Source organism: Entelurus aequoreus, linkage group LG16 (genome assembly GCF_033978785.1).
Source record: "Entelurus aequoreus isolate RoL-2023_Sb linkage group LG16, RoL_Eaeq_v1.1, whole genome shotgun sequence".
Classification (NCBI taxonomy): Eukaryota; Metazoa; Chordata; class Actinopteri; order Syngnathiformes; family Syngnathidae; genus Entelurus; species Entelurus aequoreus.
In genome coordinates this window covers 29,222,963-29,242,927 of record NC_084746.1, presented here as the reverse complement: position 1 = coordinate 29,242,927, position 19,965 = coordinate 29,222,963, and the positions used below count along the sequence as shown (strand labels likewise).

Genomic DNA, 19,965 nt, shown 5'->3' with positions numbered 1-19,965 from the left:
GATTGGATTTTAGTGGTGATCGAGATCATTACTACTCGTTACCTTACGTTTAAGTTATGAGCCTCAACTTCTGAGGGTGTGTATTCTAGATGCTCCGCCTCCACCCACAGAGACAAAGACAGTAAATGACTGACAGGGGGGTTTGCTCTGTTTCTTTAGTTCGCTATATATAACTCGATCAATTATAGGTGGATTTTCATTACACTTTCAGGAAATGTCAGAAATGGGATTAAGAATAACTGATTATATTTTCTGGGTGATCTGGATCATTTCTACCTTATGTTCACGTTATGGACATTACGCCGTTAGCTTTGGTGCCTCAATACATCATTTGTTATGATTTACTCTCGGGGGGATCCTAAACCCAGAGAGGTTTGAGAGCGACTAAGAGTCTTTTAATCACACAACAAGGTTATATAATCAAAAAGAGAACACCCAGGCAATTAGCCAACAAACAGGATATTAAGCTAGCGAGGATCGCTAGTAAAAAATGGGAATAACAAAAAAACAGTGTCACTGGTGGGGAGTAGCCAGTGACACAACAAAAAGTAGAACAAACTAAGAAAAAATAACAAAAGGTGGTCTTCAGGGAAGGACAGGAAAGCTTAGCACAAAGTACTGTATTTCTTGGGCCGGATTAAAAGGCGCACTGCCGATGAGCGGGTCTATTCAGGTTTATTTTCATACAAAAGGCTCACCGGATTATAAGGCGCAGTAAAAGGAGTCATATTATTAAATTTTTCTAAATTTAGAACACTTCCTTGTGGTCTACATAACATGTGATGGTGGTTCTTTGGTGAAAGTGTTGCATAGAATATGCTTTACAGACCATTTTCAAGTAGCTTTCAGAGCGTCTCTTCAGGATGCGCCGTTTTGTGGGCGGTCTTATTTACGTGGCTCATCTTCGACAGCGTCTTCTCCCCGTCATCTTTGTTGTAGCGGTGTAGCGTGCAAGGACGGGAGTGGAAGAAGTGTCGAAAGATGGCGCTAACTGTTTTAATGACATCCAGACTTTACTTAAATCAATAACGGAGCAGCATCTCCTCGTCCGTGGCTCACTAGTGCAACAACAGCGCCGGAAATGTGTCCCGTGAAAAAACGTCTGACCGGAACCCTCTAATAACTAAAGTTCCGTGGGTGAATTATGTAAACTCACTACAGTTTTTAGCGCTTTGATAGCTAGTCTACTGACAGATGTAAGTAAGAACTCTACGCTATGTTATATTAGAAATGGCAACAGCGGAAGATGAATGCCACATAAGAAGGTAGAGAAAAAGAAGAAGCTTATTGACGGTGTCGGCACGGACTGCAATGGCCGACCCCGCGCATTTTCAGGACTTATGCAGATCCCAAATACACATCAGCAGGTACCAGAAGGTAAGAAAAGTTGGTTTTGCACAATATTGCGACACAAAACGCCAGGTAATATGTCTGCTAATAGGTGCCATTTTGTGGACCTTATACACGCACCATAATAATACTTGTATGTTTAATGCGCCAACAATTCTTCAAGCGGTGCGGCTTCATAGCTTACCAAAGTCGTACTAAAAACATTTTGACAGATTTTTGAGCGCTGTGTGTAATGTTCTGTATTTTCAATGGAACATTTCAAGTTTTGGTGTTGTTTACTGGCGTCATTTTGCAGTCTACACGTATCTCTTATGTATGACTGCCATCTACTGGTCACACTTATTATTACACCATGTACCAAATAAAATTGCTTCGAGGTCGATAAGCACAACCAGAATTATACCTTACATTAGGGCCACCGGCATACTTGCCAACCTTGAGACCTCCGAATTCAGGAGATGGGGTGGGGGGTTGGTGGTAGGGGGGGTGTATATTGTAGCGTCCCGGAAGATTTAGTGCTGCAAGGGGTTCTGGGTATTTATTTGTTCTGTTGTGTTTATGTTGTGTTACGGTGCGGATGTTTTCCTGAAATGTGTCTGTCATTCTTGTTTGGTGTGGGTTCACAGTGTGGCGCATATTTGTAACAGTGTTAAAGTTGTTTATACGCTCACCCTCAGTGTGACCTGTATGGCTGTTGATCAAGCATTTGATCATTCACTCATGTGTGTGTAAAAGCCGTATATGTTATGTGACTGGGTCGGCACGATGTTTGTATGGAGGAAAAAGCGGACGTGACGACAGGTTGTAGAGGACGCTAAAGGCAGTGTCTTTAAGGCACGCCCCCAATATTGTTGTCCGGGCGGATTTTCGGGAGGGACACTGAAATTCGGGAGTCTCCCGGGAAAATCGTGAGGGTTGGTAAGTATGCGCACCGGGTTATAAGGCGCACTGTCGATCTTTGAGAAAATGAAAGGATTTTAAGTGCGCCTTATAGTCCAAAAAATACGGTACAACAAAAAACTCACAGAAGGGTTACGAAGGAGAATACTTAGCGGGATGGCTCAAACAGGAGCTTAGAGTAGGAGTTGCACTGGCGAGGACGCAGCGTGGTGGACGTACCGTGGGAAGATCCCATTCCAACAGGTGTGTATGATCAGACTAAATAGGGTGAGTTGATTGCAAACAGCTGTGCTCAGTCACTACCGCCTTCCCCTGGGGACCATTGTGACTGAAAGTAGAAAAAACAGGGGAGCAACATTGCCAGTGGGAAGCACACAAAAACAGTCATGTACAAACGTAACATATTTGGACATAATCCTATGTTGTGTTCTTCATTTCTGTGTATGGAAAAAGTATGTTCTATTAAAGATATTTCTAATATATTTTTCCCCCTTACTTTTTTAATACTCCACTTTTTTATACACCAACGTATGCAACTGTAACTGTATTGCAAGTTTTCTGGACAGAAACCGCCAACTTTCAAAGAAACCGCAACTCCCAGAGGGGACAAGCAGTAAAGGATGGATGCATTGTAGTTTTAGGAATAATTAACTCTGCAAATGTTTTTTTACGCATACAAGGAGTTGATCCTCGACTCAGAAGACACGTGGATTCGTCTGGAGGGGCTGGCTGAGACCACCGAGTTCACTGTCAAGCTGCAGGCGGCAAGAGGCCTTGACACCAGCGCTGTCGTCTCCACCACCTTCATCACAGGTCAACACACACACACATTAGGGTTGTAAGGTATACTGGTATTTAATATAGTACCGTGATACTAATGAATCATATTTGGTACTAAACCGCCTCTAAAAAGTACCGGTCCCCCCGCACCTCCGTTGTTGTCATGACATTGCTGGTTTACGAGCACAGGAGCATGTTCGGCAGCGCACAATCGCGGAGTACTTCCAAGCAGACACAGTGTGTAGACAGAAAAGGGAGAACGGACGCATTTTGGCTTAAAAACTAACGGTAAAAGTGAAGTTATAACACTGAAACGCCCTCAGGAAGAGGTGCTTTAAGACATGGCTAGCTAGCTAGCGGCTAACGTCCAGCCGCAGTCTGCAGTGTTTTAGCTACTTCTAAATCACTAATCCTCGCTTCCATTGCGATAAATAAAGGATTGCAGGACGAGGAATAGCTAAACATGCTTCACTACACACCGTAGCTCACCGGCGTCAACATGTAAACAAACGCCATTGGTGGATCTACACCTGACATCCACTGTAATGATACCAAGTAAAGGCGAGTATCTATTCAATATTACTATAATTACATTTAAATTCTGTGGGCGTTACAATATCTTTCTTTTTTTTAAAAATTGTATTATGTTTATAAAGTCAGGAAATCTGTCCCTGGACTCTTGAGGACTTTGAATATGACCAATGTATGATCCTGTAACGACTTGGTATCGGATTGATACCTAAATTTGTGGTATCATCCCAAAACAAATGTAAAGCATCCAAACAACAGAAGAATAAGTGATTATTACATTTTAACAGAAGTGTAGATAGAACATGTTAAAAGGGAGAGTAAGCAGATATTAACACACACACACACACACTCACACATTCTTGTGTCTGTACTTGTTCATGTATAGTGCCAATTGAAGGGGTCCCAGGAAGTAGGCTGAGGTTTCATTGCAGGGCCGCTTTCAAACTTGGTTCATAAGTTGTATAAAAGAGAATTACATGTGGGATTGGTGTTAAAATTTGCCTTTCATCCAGTTTTAGCATAGAAACATCCTAATTGCAGTTTTGAAGAAAAATAGGAGATAAAAAAAGAAACTATTTTGCTCGGAATTGCTGTTCATTTCCAGGTGTGATGCATGTATACAGCAATCCTCTCAAGTGTGTCATTCCTCCTCCTCTTCTTCTCTTCCTCCGCAGGGAGTCGTCTGTTTGCAACGCCTCAGAATTGTGCCCAGCACCTGCTGAACGGCGAGACGCTGAGCGGCATCTACACCATTTACATCAACAGGGACCCCAGCCAGGGTGTGCAGGTGTACTGTGACATGGGCACGGACGAAGGAGGCTGGATTGTAAGATGTTGCTCAGATCCGTTCCATAACAACACTGACATATTTACAATATATATTGTTATTATTACAAAACCCAAAACCAGTGAAGTTGGCACGTTGTGTAAATGGTAAATAAAAACAGAATACAATGATTTGCAAATCTTTTTCAACCTATATTCTATTGAATTGACTGCAAAGACAAGATACTTAACGTTCAAACTGGAAAACGTTGTTATTGTTTGCAAATATTAGCTCATTTGGAATTTGATGCCTGCAACATGTTTCAAAGAAGCTGTCACAAGTGGCAAAAAACACTTACACAACATCCCACAGTTGAACAGGCTAATTGGGAACAGGTGGGTGCCATGATTGGGTATAAAAGCAGATTCCATGAAATGCTCAGTCATTCACAAACAAGGATGGGGCGAGGGTCACCACTTTGTCAAAAAATGCGGGAGCAAATTGTCCAACAGTTTAAGAACAACATTTCTCAATGAGCTTTTGCAAGGAATTTAGGGATTTCACCATCTACGGTCCGTAATATCATCAAAAGTTTCAGAGAATCTGGAGAAATCACTGCACGTAAACGATGATATTATGGACCTTCGATCCCTCAGGCGGTACTGCATCAAAAAGCGACATCAGTGTGTAAAGGATATCACCACATGGGTCCAGTAACACTTCAGAAAACCACTGTCAGTAACTACAGTTTGTCGCTACATCTGTAAGTGCAAGTTAAAACTCTACTATGCAAAGCAAAAGCCATTTATCAACAACACCCAGAAACGCTGCCGGCTTCGCTAGGCCCGAGCTTATCTAAGATGGACTGATGCAAAGTGTAAAAGTGTTCTGTGGTTTGACGAGTCCACATTTCAAATTGTTTTTGGAAACTGTGGACGTCGTGTGAAAGAGGAAAAGAACCATCCGGATTGTTATAGGTGCAAAGTTCAAAAGCCAGCATCTGTGTAATAGTGCCCAAGGCATGGGTAACTTACACATCTGTGAAGGCACCAATAATGCTGAAAAGTCCATACAGGTTTTGGAGCAACATATGTTGAAAAAATTAAGTGTCTTAATTTGAACATTTAGTATCTTGTCTTTGCAGTCTATTCAATTGAATATAAGTTAAAAAGGATTTGCAAATCATTGTATTCTGTTTTTATTTACAAATGACACAACGTGCCAACTTCACTGGTTTTGGGTTAAGTATTATTTTAATCTTGACATATGATTGGTGTGCAGGTTTTTCAGCGACGTCAGAACGGCCTTACAGATTTTTCCAGGAAGTGGAGTGACTATCGAGTCGGTTTTGGGAACCTGGAGGATGAATTCTGGCTAGGTAAGAACGAGCTGTTTCTCATCATTAGGTTTTATCAGAACTCATCAATTACTTTACAATTTGGAGTGGTTTCCAACATTGTGATAAAAAAAAAAAATACAATAAATGATTAAACTTATTGCGGCCATGTTCATTACTCACTAATGGATACTTGGAAATAGGTACTGGTATTGTATAGCAGTACTAATGAATCAAAAACGGTACTATACTCTGTTTGAAAAGTACCGGTTCCTGGGCATGATGGTGCATCGTCACGTCATGACATAGCTGGTTTTGAGAGCAGATGAGCATGTTCGGCAGCACACAATCACAGAGTACTTACAGGCAGACACAGTGTGTAGACAGAAAAGGGAGAACGGACGCATTTTGGCCTAAAAACTAAAGATAAAGGTGAAGTTATAACACTGAAACGTCATCAGGAAGAGGTGCTTTTAAGACATGGCTAGTTAGCGAGAGGCGAACGTCCATCCGCAGTCGGTAGTGTTTTAGCTACTTCTAAATCACTAATCCCCGCCTCCATGGCGACGGATCAAGTGAGTTTCTTACAAGTAACATCCCTGCAGGACAAGGAATAGCTAAACATGCTTCACTACACACCGTTGGAGGATACAATAGCTCACAGCTAACAGCAAGCTAGCACCCTGAATGTAAACAAATACCATGGGTGGATCTACACCTGACATCCACTGTAATGATACCAAGCACAATAGCTTGTTTCCTTTTTTAAAATTCATATTATGTTTATAAACTCAGGAAATACGTCCCTGGACACATGATGACTTTGAATATGACCAATGTATGATTCTATAACTACTTGGTATCGGATTGATACCTAAATTTGTGGTATCATCCAAAACTAATGTAAAGTATTCAAACAACCGAAGAATAAGAGATTGTTACATTTTAACAGAAGTGTAGATAGAACATGTTAAAACGGAAAATAACCAGATATTAACAGTAAATGAAGAAGTAGATTAATAATCCATTTTTACAGCTTGTCCTTCATAATGTTGCCAAAATAAAATGAGAAATGACACAATATGTTACCGCATACGTCAGAAGACAAATTAGGAACCTTTGTTTTATTACTTACTACTAAAAGACAAGTAGTAACAATACTATTTTATTTAAGGACAAAATTGTTATTCAATTGCAATAAGAAACATATGTTTAGTGTACCATAAGATTTATTGTTAAAATAAAGCCAATAATGCAATTTTTTTGTGGTCCCCCTTATTTAGAAAAGTACCGAAAAGTATCGAGGTACCGGTACCGGTACTAAAATATTGGTATAGGGACAACACTATTTGGAAAAGCTCCAGTTTTTTTTTAATATGTGTAGCAAAGCCTACTTTGTTTATTTCTAAAGGGGTGGGTCTATGTTAACCAGGGGTCTCCGACACACGCACCGGCACGCACCTTAATATAGAAATTTGATGTTAGTGCGGTTTGAGTTTTGAATAAATGGCGCTTGATAGCGCCATACTTGCCAACCCTCTCATTATTTCTGGGAGACTCCCGAATATCAGGGCGTGATGGCGCAGCTTTTGGCGCCCTCTACAGCGTGCCCAAACAGTGTACCTGCTCGACCACATGTAGAATGCAGCTTCAGCTTGCTCACGTAACTGACAGCAAGGCGTACTAGTTCAACAGCCACACAGCTTACACTGACGGTAGCCGTATAAAACAACTTTAACACTGTTACGTTACAAATATGCGCCACACTTTGAACCCACACCAAAAAAGAATGACAAACACATTTCTGGAGAACATCTGCTCTGTAACACAACATAAACACAACACAACAAATACCCAGAATCCCATGCAGCCCTAACTCTTCCGCTCAACCGACGCACGGCGGGGGGGAGGGTTGATGTGTGGGGAGGTTTGGTGGTAGCGGGGGTGTATAATCTAGACCGGAAGAGTTAGGGCTGCATGGGATTCTGGGTATTGGTTGTGTTGTGTTTATGTTGTGTTACGGTGCGGATGTTCTCCAGAAATGTGTTTTTCATTCTTTTTTGGTGTGGGTTCACAGTGTGGCGCATATTTGTAACGTAACAGTGTTAAAGTTGTTTTATACGGCTACCTTCAGTGTAAGCTGTGTGGCTGATGACTAAGTATGCTTTGCTGTCTCCCACGTGTGCGAGCAAAAGCTACATACAACATGTGGCCGGGCTGGCACGCTGTTTGTAAATGCTATAGAGGACAATTACTGCAGTGCAATTAGGGCACGCCCTTAATTTAGTAATTAGAGTGAAAATAGGATTATATTTGCCCTGGGAGTTTTCTAGGAGAGGCACTGAGATCCATAGATCTCCTTGGAAAATCGGGGGGTCGGCAATAGTGATGGGATCGGCAGTTCTTTTGACTGTACTGAATCACTAGAATCAGTTCCTTAAATTGATACGTTCAAAAAATGCGTTCACCAAATCACCCCCCCCCCCCCCCCAAAAAAAAAAATTGGGGGGGGCATGCGTAGTACAGACAGTACAGTGCAGACATTCGCGCACTGCGTAGGGACTCGCGTTAATCTAACAACAACAACAGTTGCAGTAGAAGGGATAATAATAATAATAATAATATGAATCAGAATTGATCCCCAAGGAGAAATGTATTTTTGTTACAATAACTGTGTAAATAATAGCCTATGTATGTGTACATACATTAGTTATTATTTTTATTTTAAATCTTCTCAAAACAGCCTGCTTACACTTTACCCCCCCCCCCCCCCCCCCGCCCCTTCTTTCTGTCTCCTCTACTAGTCTACTCTCATTTTGTTTTCATGTGGCTTGTTTTCATGGGATCGGCAGTTCTTTTGACTGTACGAATCACTAGAATCAGTGACTGACAACGCCACACGGTGGCCGCAGTTCAGTACGTGTACCGAATCTCTTCTGCAGTTCTTTTGACAGTACGAATCACTAGAATCAGTGACTGACAACGCCACACGGTGGCCGCAGTTCAGTACGTGTACCGAATCTCTTCTGCTCTATGTGTTGAGATAATGGGGACGTGTGTTTGTTTTCATGTGGCTTGAGTCAACATTAGCCGTTAGCTTGGAGAATGAATGGAGAACGGATGCCAATGGCATGAAACATATCCCCGCGACGGGGGGAGAATCACTCTCGGCATTGGGGCAAGCAGAGCAGAGAGCGAGAGCGTTGTCGTTCACTGAGTGATTCATGTCGTTAATCCGCGGTGAACGAATCGTTCGCTCAGTCCCTCCCCCCGCCCTCTCATTGGCTGCGTCGTTCGCCGACGTCGAGGGTTCAGTGAGTCACAGAATGCGCCAGTTCCACTCATACCGGCATGGTCGCGGCGGAGCTCAACTGAACTGAGAAAGGAACGAATCAGTTCATGAAGTGATTCGGTTCAGTACGTTCACTCAAAAGATCCGTTCTTTCGAACGAATCGTTCGCGAACAACACAACACTAAGTTCAACTAGCTTTCTCTTTATGGCTAAAATTGCATGTTTGAAAATTTTTCTCAGAAGTGGAGCAAATAAGTGAGAATAATGATGGATTTGGTGATCATAATCAGGCTCCAGGGCCATATACAATATTACTGGTATAATGATAATTTTAAAAACTACTTTTGCCTTATAAGGGCCATTGTAAAAACTGAAAAAATATATATATTTTTCATTGTTTTTGTAACAAAAAATACAAAAAGTTATTTTCAAACATGGAACTTTTTAAGTATCTAGCATCTTTTAACACAACTTTTTAAAATCATTTTTAGCTAAAAATAAATGCCTCTTTGGCTGCTTGCTTATATTAATATTCATCTTGCCACCCATGTCAAATGACCAGGAGCTTAAGTTTGTTGCTGTTTCAATGTTGTGACTAGTATAAAATGTATAGTGATTAGCACTCATAAAAATATATTTCTGCAATCTTGAACTTGCGCTCCTTTCACAGCTCTTTGGTCTTGTCCACGGTGGTGGGGCAGTTTGAATGGAAGAGATCGAATGGTTAATAGACTATTTCATATATTTGTGGACTTATTCTTAACATTGTACTGCAGATAGACAAGACCACTCAATGGTATATTCTTTCACTATACCAGGTTGAATCTCAATGTTCCAATCCCTTAGAACAAAGCACCAAAAACATATTTTCCGGACCATAGGGCGCACCGGATTATAAGGCGCACTGTCGGTGAATGGTCTATTTTCGATCTGTTTGCATATATAAGGTGCACCGGATTATAGGGCGCATTAAAGGAGTCATATTATTTTCTTTTTTTTTCTAAATGTAAAACACTTCCTTGTGGTCTACATAACGTGATGGTGGTTCTTTGGTCAAAATGTTGCATAGATTATGTTTTACAGATCATCTTCAACCTGCTTTCTGACAGTCGCTTCAGAATGCGCCGTTTTGTGGGCGGTCTTATTTACGTGACTCACCTTCGACAGCGTCTTCTCCCAGTCATCTTTGTTATAGCGGCGTAGCGTGCAAGGACGGGAGTTGAAGAAGTGTCAAAAGATGGAGCTAACTGTTTTAATGACATTCAGACTTTACTTAAATCAATAACGGAGCAGCATCTCCTCATCCGGACACAACAACAAGGCCAGAGATGTCATATAAATTGCGAAACAAAACTCCAGATAATATGTTTTACCTTATACACACACCATAATAATACTCGTATGTTTAATGCGCCGACAATCCATCAAGCGGTGTGGCTTAATAGCTTACCAAAGTCGTACTAAAACATTTTGATAGATTTTTGAGCGCTGTGTGTAATGTTCTATTTTTTCAATGGAACATATAAAATGTTGGTGTTGTTTACTTGAGTCATATTGCAGTCTACACGTATCTCTTATGTTTGACTGCCATCTACTGGTCACACTTATCATTAGACCATGTACCAAATAAAATTGATTCGAGGTTGGTGAGCAAAACCAGAATTATTTCGTACATTAGGTTATAAGGCTCACTGTTGTTTTGAGGGTAAAAAATGATTTTCAATGTGCCTTATAGTCCGGAAAATACGGTACACTGTCTGTGTGTGCCACCCTTTACACCCCCCAGCCCCGCACCTCTAACTGCATCCTCATTATGAAACAATAATTATATTCATTACAAAATGTGCAAATGAGCCACCTTGTCTTCAAATGCCCTTTTTTTGTGTGTTGTTGTTTATTGCTACAGATGATTAAAAGAGACCGTTGCATGAATATTTCATTAAGAACATCAGGAAAATGAGGAATTAAAAAGAAAATGTTTTTTTGTTTGGGCTTCTTGATTAGAGAAATTAAATTAGACCCATCGGGAGTTTTATGGTGTTGCATTATCACCACATTACAACACTCTCTCCGCAAATACTGGATCATAATACAAAAAGATTTAAGTAAGCATCAGTTTATTAGTGATAAGCGCATAATGATGTTTGCTTTTTTTTGTATCAAAACTCAATTAGGAGCAATCTAGAATAGCTTTTATTCAACACCATAGGACTATACAAGAAGGAAATGATACAGCATGAATCATGAATAAATCATTTATAGTTTTTCCAGCAAAGTGGAGCTTTTACTTGTTTAAATGTGATGGTAAAACACTCCTTATGGCTTCGATACTGCTAAACCTTTTATCTCTGTGTTTATTATAACCTACATAGAGGTGTGCTTCTTCCTGTGCACTTTAGTAGTCCACTTCAAGGTTGAGCTTGCCTCTCTGGTCCGTGCCAGTTCTTCTGTTTCTTACTGCATAAAAGCTGCCTAATGTCACCTCAGGGTGTAGAACTACTTTTGGCTCCATTGAGAGCACAAACTCCCCCCCCCTTTTCTCCTCCTTGTGATGCCAGATATGAAGTCAGCTGTCTTGGAGCCTGAAAACCCAAAACATTTGAAAGCAAGGCTCTTTTTTTTTCGACTATAAAAACTGTCTACTGCCAAAAAAAATTTGAAAAACCAAGTTTTGGATTCATCTTGCGGAGCTTTTTACCTGTTCCAAAGTGTTGGGGCAGGTACAAAACCAAACTTTAGCATAGTCCCATAAGTTCCAGATACAAGGATACGTCAGTTTTCATTAGCAATCCGTTCCAAATGGTCCAACCAAGACCAAATTGTGTGGAAAAAAAAGAATTGATTCTTCAGATTAAAAAAAAAATATGTGTGAATCCAATTAATCCGTTCCGTCTTTAAATTTTAGGAGAAAAAAATATTTTGCCATACATTAGCCGCACCGGACTATGAGCCGCAGGTATATACATTGTGAAATTAGTTATTTACACATATTTTGTAAATGTTTATTTACATTAATTGTTTCCAAACGGTGCCTGTAACGCGGCAGTAAAACGGTTGATGAAACAAAATGGAAGTCATCGTCATGGACCCACTAGCTACCAAAGCTAGCTCTCCAATCAGCTAAAGAGACTCAATAACTCCACGGGGAAGTTTTAGTGGATTTACTGAGGAATTTGCGAAACTGAAACCATACAAAAAGAATACCATTGTAAGTTAATAATACTAACACAGACACTTGCAGACGTGTTAGCATATTAGCTCATGCTAACGATGCTAGCACGTACAAATATAAATGATAAATGATAAATGGGTTATACTTGTATAGCGCTTTTCTACCTTCAAGGTACTCAAAGCGCTTTGACAGTATTTCCACATTCACCCATTCACACACACATTCACACACTGATGTAAGGCGCTAACCAGCAGCCATCAGGAGCAAGGGTGAAGTGTCTTGCCCAAGGACACAACGGACGTGACTAGGATGGTAGAAGGTGGGGATTGAACCCCAGTAACCAGCAACCCTCCGATTGCTGGCACGGCCACTCTACCAACTTCGCCACGCCGCCCCATATGCAATGAAAACAATGAAAATATGCATGAAAACACTCATGCATGCGCTAGTTTAGTAAGTGCAAATTGTTTTTAGTTAAATTGTGAAACTTACAAACTTTGTTTGGAGTGACGAGTGAAGAATTATTTCGAGCAAAAACGCTATGGACGGTTTCACTTCCGGTTCAAGACAGTAAACAGGAATTATATATTCAACCCGCAACATCTGCAGTGAGCAAACTCGTCCAAAAGATGGCTCTATAGCACAAACAATAACATACCATTTCAGTTCTCTGCTTGGGTTTAATGAAAAAACTATAGAACAAAAAACGTTATTGCTGTTAGCTTATAATTAGCCATATTATTTTATAAGCCGCAGATTTCAAAGCGTAGGGAAAAAAATGTGGTTTATAGTCCATAACTTACGGTAATAGGGCATAATTTGTCATGGTCCCACATGATAGTTTGGACGATGTTCTATATTTTCCTATGTTTTAATATAATTTCCTGTTCTGGTGCTCTTGTTTTTGTAAGACTTCCTGTTGGACTCCTTGTTTTCTATTGGTTAATCTGTTGCTTCTTTCCAGCACTGGATCAATGTATAGTGCCATCATTTATCTTTGTGCTGTGTGCACTAGCCTTTTGTTCACTACTTCAACTTTTGTTCCTGCACTGCCCTTAATTAAAAGGACTTGTTACTTGCATGTCGCTTGCAACAGTACGACCTCCTCATGGTTCAGTCTGTACCTTGGTTCTTGGGCTCCGATTGTATTATGTTTTTTGTGCATAAAGAGTAAAGAAAACAACTTTTTTGTTTTATCCCAAAATGTTTTCTTTATTTTGCTTGTCAGCACAAACTGTGTGCTAACATGGACATAGTATCGCTGGTGTACTGATACTACAACATTTTTTAACAGTCACTATAAAGTACACAACACTTTCAAATGGTAAGGTATGTTATTCCTTAACTACATGTTTACACTATATTGCAGTATAATAAGAGAGGTAAACATTTTTTTTTAAGTGTACCAGGGGAACATAAATTAAAAAGTAGCTATTGGTTTGCCTATTTTATATGAGTATAAGAAACTTTCAGTATGGGATATACAATGACTGTATGGGCATCAGCTGCTATTGTCAAATTTTAGAGATAAGCAAATATGTCATCATCAAGTAACTTCGTGCTCCACGGGAGGTCCATCTACAGCAGACCTGGGCATTCTGCGGGCCGCATCCGGCCCATTGTACGTCCCTGTCCGGCCCGCGTGAGGCCAATTATATATTACAAAATAAATTTTAAAAAGTATCTATTTCGAGTGTGCAATACAACGGTGCTGCTTTTGTTTTGAAAAGTGTTATTTGTATTACTTCCGTGTGGACGTATGCTCGTGCGCGCAGCGGCAATCACAAATTACAAAATAAATTTTAAAAAACATCTTTGTCGTGCGTGCAATACAACTGTGCTGCTTTTTTTTTTAAAAGTGTTATATGTGCGTATGTCCTGTGAGGGAAGGCGCACAGCGACAAGTGATGCCCGGTTATCCCCGAGACGCTAAAAAGAGAAAAGTTGATGACGAATGCCGTGTTTTCAACAAGACATGGACTGCCAAGTAAAGGTAAAGCCGTGTGCTTATTTGTGGTACACACGTTGCTGTGTTTAAAGAATATAGTGTAACGACCTGCTGAAGTAGATGTTGTCTTCTTGAGTTGCGTAAATGAGGAGTGAGGAGACGTGCGTGTGGAAGGAACGAGATATGTTGAGCTGTGTTAGTATAGCTTGCTCAATAAAAGTTTAAAAAGAGCGTCAGACTTGGTGTGCACTTCTTCTGGACGCTACAATTGGTGTCAGAAGTAAAACTTTGCGCATACTGCACTGTTTGTGTGCTACGTCATCGGGAGGTACGTGCCACGTGAGGAGCTCGCCGCACAGAGAGAGAGAGAGACAGAGAGAGACAGAGAGAGAGAGAGAGAGAGAGAGAGAGAGAGAGAGCGTTTACAGGTGCAGCCACGCTGCTTGCCACGGGGGGAATTCCGCCCTCAATGAAGACTCCCAGGTTTGATGGCAAGGCGAACTGGGAGGCATTTCATCCCACTTCTGACATCAATTGTAGCGTCCAGAAGAAGTGCACACCAAGTCTGATGCTCTTTTTAAACTTTTATTGAGCATGCTATACTAACACAGCTCAACTTATCTCGTTCTTTCCAAAAGGAAAACCAATCCTCACTCCTCATTTCCGCAACAGCAACGTTTCCTCCTTCTTTGCCAATCACCTTACAGGCGTGCTACGTTCACAACAAAGAGGATGCAGGATAAAGTGACAGAAATTGAAATTTTTGTATTGTAATATACATCAGGAAGTGTTGTGTAAGAAAGTGTTAAAAATAAAACCATCAAAAGCCATCTGCTTTTGTATAAAGATAAGTTAGGTTAAATGAAAATATTATTATTATTATTATCTATCTTACGGTATATCAAAAATAATTTGAGCAAAATTTAATTGAAATATTGTCGGTGTGGCCCTCCAGCAGTGCTTGGGTTGCTCATGCGGCCCCCGGTAAAAATTAATTGCCCACCCCTGATCTACAGTATGTATGGTCAGTGCAAGACATGGTGTTTGAGCCAAATAATTTTCAAAAGCTTTTGCACTCTTTGTAATAGATTAATAGTAGAGGACGATTGTTGTAGAAGTGGCTCCACTTTCTCACAGTGCTTGGAAATAATAACGGTGGTTTTGTCGAAAGAACAAACTGCCGGGGCTTTAGAGTTGACCTTGCCATTCAGTATATACTATATGCTTTTCCCTCACTACGGCATGGACTGAGGGTCTTACAGGACCCACGATAATTGCGCGATTAAAGCAAATTTGTGTTAACTCGTTATTAGTGCAGTAACTGTGACAGCCCTAAATAATAATCATTCAAGATTTTTCGTTATCAGTTATCAACTCTAAAAATCCAACATCCAATCGTCACAGAATAAGAGCCACCATCGGTTGGGATTATCAATTCTGCGGATAGATACGCAGGCAAACATCCTAGTTTGTTACCAGGACGTTTGGCCGTACGATAACTGAGACAGCTTAAGAAACCCAGGTGAAAGTTTTGCCGAAAATCGTCCAAAAACCAAGATACAACCATACATAATTTCATTTGGTTTTTCTAGTTTTCACACTTTAAAAACTGACATCGCAACCTGCTGGCCTGGCATGCACATTACAAGTTTTCCAGTCATTTTGGCAAGGCCGTGGGAGCATAAGTTCGTTTTGACAAGTTTCTGCGTATTTTATTTACATGTAGTTTATGTATTTTTTGCTTCATGATTGAGGTATAGATGTACCCTGAGCAGTGGTGGGCCATCAGGGCCAGCAAGGCTTTCTTTGCTGGCCTAACATAACCAGAAATCCTGATCATAGTTAAAGATAAAAGTAATTTTTTATTTACTGTCCCTAAATATTTAAAAGTATATATATTCTCTTCATGTCATATTATGCTCCTTCCAGTGCTGTTTTTAGGTTAGAGTTTTTATCCAATCAGAATTCAGCCAACTTATGTTGCCATGCCATACAAAATCTGCCTGAGGCCTTCAGAATCAACAATGCAGGCGTCTATGCACTGTAAGAGAACGGGCACATACAGTTGATAGATATTTGCGATAGCCAATCAGATCACGAGTTGTTGTCAGTAAGGCCTTCTAGCTGGCCTCACATTGAACGTGACATTTATGCGTCCTGTGATTGGATACTCACCAGGGACCGTTAGCGGATTAATTTGAGAACACTTACGGTTGAGAGACAGTTGCGATAGCCAATCAGATCACAAGTTGTTGACAGTAGCCTATCTAGGTAGCCCGATGTTAACGAGACTGTGATTGGATACTCACTTGTCACTCCAAAGTGAGTGTCCAATCACAAGTTGTAATTTATCAGGAAGCGAGATGTGTTGAGTTGACCCACAAAGGAGAACAAAACGTTGATTAGGTGGCAGATATACATTTGCAAGAGAAACTACATCTTGTGAGATGATGTCGGCGATGAAATTAGGAAATGCCCGCCATTTCCACTCGAGTCAACTGAGTACTAGGGGTACCGCTGGCTTTTATACAGTGTCGAATGGGTGCTACAAATTGTGAGTTCAAATATTTTACTTCTTTATCTTTTCACGTTTAATACAGTATGTTTTTTGCAATTTTAATTTTGACAATACCACATAAGTTATGTTTTAATTGCTGATCCGGGTTTATTTATTATCAAATGCACCAGATAATAACCCATTTTGTACACTGTTGATGTGATTCAATAGGCAGTAGTGCGTAAATGTGTTCCTGCATAGTATTTCTCCAGCAATGGTCATGTGGTGACATCAATTATGGTATTTTGAGAAGTAATCATTGAAGTCGGACATCACTGAAAGCCTAGGTGGGAAACGCACGGCCCGCCACTGACCCTGAGTTACTGCCTCACGACTGACTTTGTACAAAACAATGAGTTTTGAAGTTATAAATATATGTGATTTGGTAAAACTAATCCATTCTATTTCCTTAAAAGCTGTAATTTTAAGACAAACGGCCTGATCTACGAAGGTTTGCATGTACTGACAAGTGCAAACGTAATAGCAAAGTGAGCAGAATAAGGAACGCAATCCATTTTGCGTCTCATTCCTCATGAATATGCAGGACATATGATATGATAACTATGATGTATATGAAATTATCAAAACACTGGGAGGAGGAGATGCAAATATATCGTACAGTATAAGCATGCTTTATCAACACTGATCACTGTTTCGCGAGCACTATTTTGCATTTTATTTGTGCCAACTGACATAGTTATGCACACAGTTGTGAGAAAAGAGCTCGTCGGCATCGTTCAGTCGGTTGAGTGACTGTGCCAGCAACTTTAGAGTTCCAGGGTGGATTCCGGCTTCCGTCTTTTTCGTCAATGCCGTTGTGTCCTTGGGCAAGGCACTTTAGCCACCTGCTCCCAGTGCCACCCACACTGGTTTAAATGTGGCTTAAAGATGTAGATAGTGGGTTTCACTATGTAAAGCGCTTTGAGTTTTCTAGAGAAAAAGCGCTATATAAATATACATCAGTACTTCACAGCTTATCGTGCTGAAAAGACAAACAATGGACATATAATCCTTCGTTCTGCGTGTGTGTGTCCACAGCTGATTCAAACCAATTCAATTAATGTGTTTTGGTGTCCTATCGTGTTTTTTTAATGTCTGTTTTTTTTACATACAGTAGGTTATGTATCATTAACATATCTCCAATATAAAAAACAATTCTTGAAGTAGTGTTTTTAAAAAAAAATCTTGGGCGCAGTAAGTGCAGCCTCTCTCCCACGAACACACGCCCAGCGCTACAAAAAAAAAAAGGGGTTTCCATTGTGGATGCACTGCCGGACTGCTTCTAAAATGCCCATAAAAAGTGGAACATGTGTCCAGCTTGTTTGAAAACATAGCAAAACAGGTAGGAGAATGATGCCATGCAAAAAACGTAATTTAAATAAGGCATACAGCATGAGTTTTGTGCAACATTAGTACTGTAGATCGTAGGCAACACGCCCACTAATAGTACACATGCTATTTTATGGATTGCACACAATGTTTCATGCGTGGTATTTGGATCTTAGTAGATCCGGCCCATAATGTATATATTAGGGTTCTATGGTATTAGTATAGTACCTTGATACTAATGAATCATATTCGGTACTATACCGCCTCTGAAAAGTACAGGTCCACCACCCCGTCGCGCCCCTGTCGTCGTCACGCCATGTCATTGCTGGTTTAAGAGCAGAGGAGCGTGTTCGGTAGCGCACAATCACAGAGTACTTACAAGCAGACACAGTATGTGGACAGAAAAGGGAGAACGGACACATTTTGACTTAAAAACTAACGATAACACTGAATCGGCCACCGGAAGAGGTGCTTTAAAACATGGTTAGCTAGTTATCGACTAAAGTCCAGCCCCAGTCTGCAGTGTTTTAGCTAGTTCTAAATCACTAATCCTCTCCTTTCTTACAAGTATTATCCCTGCAGGACGAGGAATAGCTAAACATGCTTCACTACACACCGTAGTTCACCAGCGTCAAAATGTAAACAAATGCCATTGGTGTATCTACACCTTGACATCCACTGTAATGATACCAAGTACAATAGCGTATCTAGTCGATACTACTATGATTACGTCGATATTCTTTGGCATCACAACATCTTCTTTAATTTTAAAAACATTTATATTATGTTTATAAACTCAGGAAATAAGTCCCTGGATACATGAGGACTTTGAATATGACCAATGTATGATCCTGTAACTCCTTGGTATCTGATTAATACCCAAATTTGTGGTATCATCCAAAACTAATGTAAAGTATCCAAACAACAGAAGAATAAGTGATTGTTACATTTTCATAGAAGTGGAGATAAAACATGTTCAAAGAGAAAGTAAGCAGATATTAACGGTAAATAAATAATTCATTTTCTACCACTTGTCCTTAATAATTTTGACAAAATAATAGAATGGAAAATGACGTAATACGTTACTGCATATGTCAGCAGCTAAATTAGGAGCCTTTGTTTGCTTACTTACTACTAAAAGACAAGTTGTCTAGTATGTTCACTATTTTATTTAAGCACAGACTTGCAATAAGAAACATATGTTTAATGTACCATAAGATTTTTTGTTAAAATAAAAATAAAGTTTCGAAAAGTATCAAAATAATTTTGGTACCGGTACCAAAATATTGGTATCGGGACAACACTAGTATATAATGAAGTCCACAGCAGTTGACCTTCGCTAATCTTTCCACAGATGATGTGACTACCCTGGAGAGTCATTATAGTTAATGCTAATCATCTCCTCCTCATGCAGAACAGACATATTTGACACTATATATGTATATATTGCCAGCCTTGGCAGTAAAGAATGTTCAAATTATCTTATAATCTTGTACAGTAACAGCCGATAAATGCTTTAAAATGTAATATCGGAAATTATCGGTATCGTTTTTTTTGTATCGGTATTAGTTTTTTATTTATTTTTATTTTTATTTTTTATTTTTTCATTAAATCAACATAAAAAACACAAGATACACTTACAATTAGTGCACCAACCCAAAAAACCTCCCTCCCCCATTTACACTCATTCACACAAAAGGGTTGTTTCTTTCTGTTATTAATATTCTGATTCCTACATTATATATCAATATATATCAATACAGTCTGCAAGGGATACAGTCCGTAAGCACACATGATTGTGCGTGCTGCTGGTCCACTAAGAGTACTAACCTTTAACAGTTAATTTTACTCATTTTCATTAATTACTGGTTTCTATGTAACTGCTTTTATATTGTTTTACTTTCTTTTTTATTCAAGAAAATGTTTTTAATTTATTTATCTTATTTTATAAAATTTTTTTAAAAAGGACCTTATCTTCACCATACCTGGTTGTCCAAATTAGG

At 39.8% G+C, this 19,965-nt stretch overlaps 1 protein-coding gene across 1 annotated transcript in view; it reads left to right on the top strand.

Annotated features, from left to right (window-relative positions):
- The window catches only part of tnr (tenascin R (restrictin, janusin)), a 435,043-nt gene that overhangs the window by 403,640 nt on the left and 11,438 nt on the right, over positions 1 to 19,965 (top strand). The window contains exons 29-31 of the mRNA XM_062022570.1: positions 2,931 to 3,063; positions 4,236 to 4,387; positions 5,609 to 5,705. Coding sequence (XP_061878554.1) covers positions 2,931 to 3,063; positions 4,236 to 4,387; positions 5,609 to 5,705 — 382 coding nt within the window. The remainder of the gene's footprint in view (positions 1 to 2,930; positions 3,064 to 4,235; positions 4,388 to 5,608; positions 5,706 to 19,965) is intronic.